Source organism: Polypterus senegalus, chromosome 10 (assembly GCF_016835505.1).
Source record: "Polypterus senegalus isolate Bchr_013 chromosome 10, ASM1683550v1, whole genome shotgun sequence".
In the NCBI taxonomy this organism is placed as follows: domain Eukaryota; kingdom Metazoa; phylum Chordata; class Cladistia; order Polypteriformes; family Polypteridae; genus Polypterus; species Polypterus senegalus.
In genome coordinates this window covers 173369101-173370852 of record NC_053163.1, presented here as the reverse complement: position 1 = coordinate 173370852, position 1752 = coordinate 173369101, and the positions used below count along the sequence as shown (strand labels likewise).

The 1752-nt window shown below is 44.5% G+C and overlaps 1 protein-coding gene across 1 annotated transcript; it reads left to right on the top strand.

Moving 5' to 3' along the window:
* Positions 1-381: 381 nt before the first annotated feature.
* On the top strand, positions 382-1061 carry LOC120536316 (histone H1-like). The gene has a single exon (XM_039764639.1). It carries the CDS (start codon positions 402-404, stop codon positions 1002-1004), a length of 603 nt encoding a protein of 200 aa, XP_039620573.1. The 5' UTR covers positions 382-401; the 3' UTR covers positions 1005-1061.
* The last annotated feature ends 691 nt before the right edge of the window (positions 1062-1752 follow it).

Genomic DNA, 1752 nt, shown 5'->3' with positions numbered 1-1752 from the left:
TCTCTTTTATTAATCCATCGTGCATCCAGTGAGAAAGAAAGTGTAGTCACCGAGTTTTTTTAAACAAAATTCGCGTTCGTCTTGTAACGAGCGACAGCTTGTTCTTTACGCGGTGCCATTTCTTTTATTTGACTGCTCAGCGGCAGCTTCTTTTTAAGCAACGGCACATTTTCTGTTAACGACATGTTTTCCTTGATATGCGTCGAGTTCGTAGTGTCGATTTCTCCCGTTTTTCCTTCTAAAAAGGGGGATTTTGTGAAAGCAGAAAGCACACTTGTCATGTCTCTTTGCATTTGCAGCGGGTTGGTTGAGTCTTCACGGTTCTCATCAGTCTAATATGAGCGGCTGAGCCGCGGCTTGCAGTTAAATCCTGTAAGGAGAACGAATTGTGCGTATCAGAAATGGCAGAAACCGCTCCAGCAGCTCCCGCCGCCACTCCTGCTAAGGCACCGAAAAAGAGAACTACCTCTAAGCCCAAGAAGGCCGGTCCTAGCGTGTCTGATTTAATCGTAAAGGCTGTGTCGGCTTCAAAAGAGCGCCACGGGCTCTCTTTGGCTGGCCTGAAGAAGGCACTGACGGCTGCTGGCTACGATGTGGAAAAAAATAACGCCCGCGTAAAGCTGTCCGTAAAGAGCCTTGTGAACAAAGGCTCTCTAGTGCAGACTAAAGGCACTGGTGCCTCCGGATCGTTTAAAATCAACAAGAAGCAGGCCGAGGCCAAGGAGAAGACTGCAAAGAAAAAGGCGACTCCGAAGAAGAAACCAGCGGCAAAGAAGCCTGCTGCCGCCAAGAAAGTGAAGAAGCCAGTCGCTAAAAAACCCGCGGCTGCCAAGAAGACCGCTAAGAAGCCTGCAGCAGCCAAGAAAGCCACCAAGAGTCCTAAGAAAGCGAAGCCGGCTGCAAAGCCCAAAAAGGCAGCAAAGAGTCCTAAGAAGCCGAAGACCCCCAAACCTAAATCGGCTAAACCCAAGAGTGCAAAGAAGGCGGCACCTAAAAAGAAGTAATCCGTTTACACGGCTTGATACTTGTAAAAAAACAAACGGCTCTTTTCAGAGCCACCACATCATCAAAAAGGGCAAATCTGTATTTTAATAGTCCATCTCCGGAACGGACAGTCATTCCTGGAGGTTTTTGTACCAACTCAAGTACTTATTGTTAAAGTTCCATTTTTGCTGCAGTTTAGATCTTAACAGTTAGAACCCTTACTGCTTATTTTAATCTTAAACGGCTGTATTTTCAATTACTTATTAGCAATCGGATGCAAATGACAAAACAATCCGTTTTGCTTGTTACCATTTACAACGTCTATTTATCGTGCACTAATTGGTTTAAATACTTGGAAAGTGGAGGACTGAATTGCTTATCAGACTTCATTTGGAAAATATTAAAGAAAAAATCTGACACGAGTGACTTGACAGGGTTAAAGTACTAAGGAGCCAATACATCGACAAGGTTTAAGCAACCGAGTCGGAACATATGCGGCCCACCGCGATTTTTTTTCCCCTAACATTCCTGAATTGACAGAAGGTTCCACCATCTTCAATAGTTTTACCGCTTCCCGTCATTAGTAAAACGTTTACTACTAAGGCGACAGGCACACGCCGTGAGCAAGCTTAGTGCAACTGATCATTCTGTAGCAGGTATTAATGTAGCATGCGTATAAAACGCTAAAACCTTGAACCCGTAGTCTCTAAAGTTGTGTAATACGAGGTTAAACTTAATAGAAAGGATTCTCTCTTGAAAGAAAGCGTG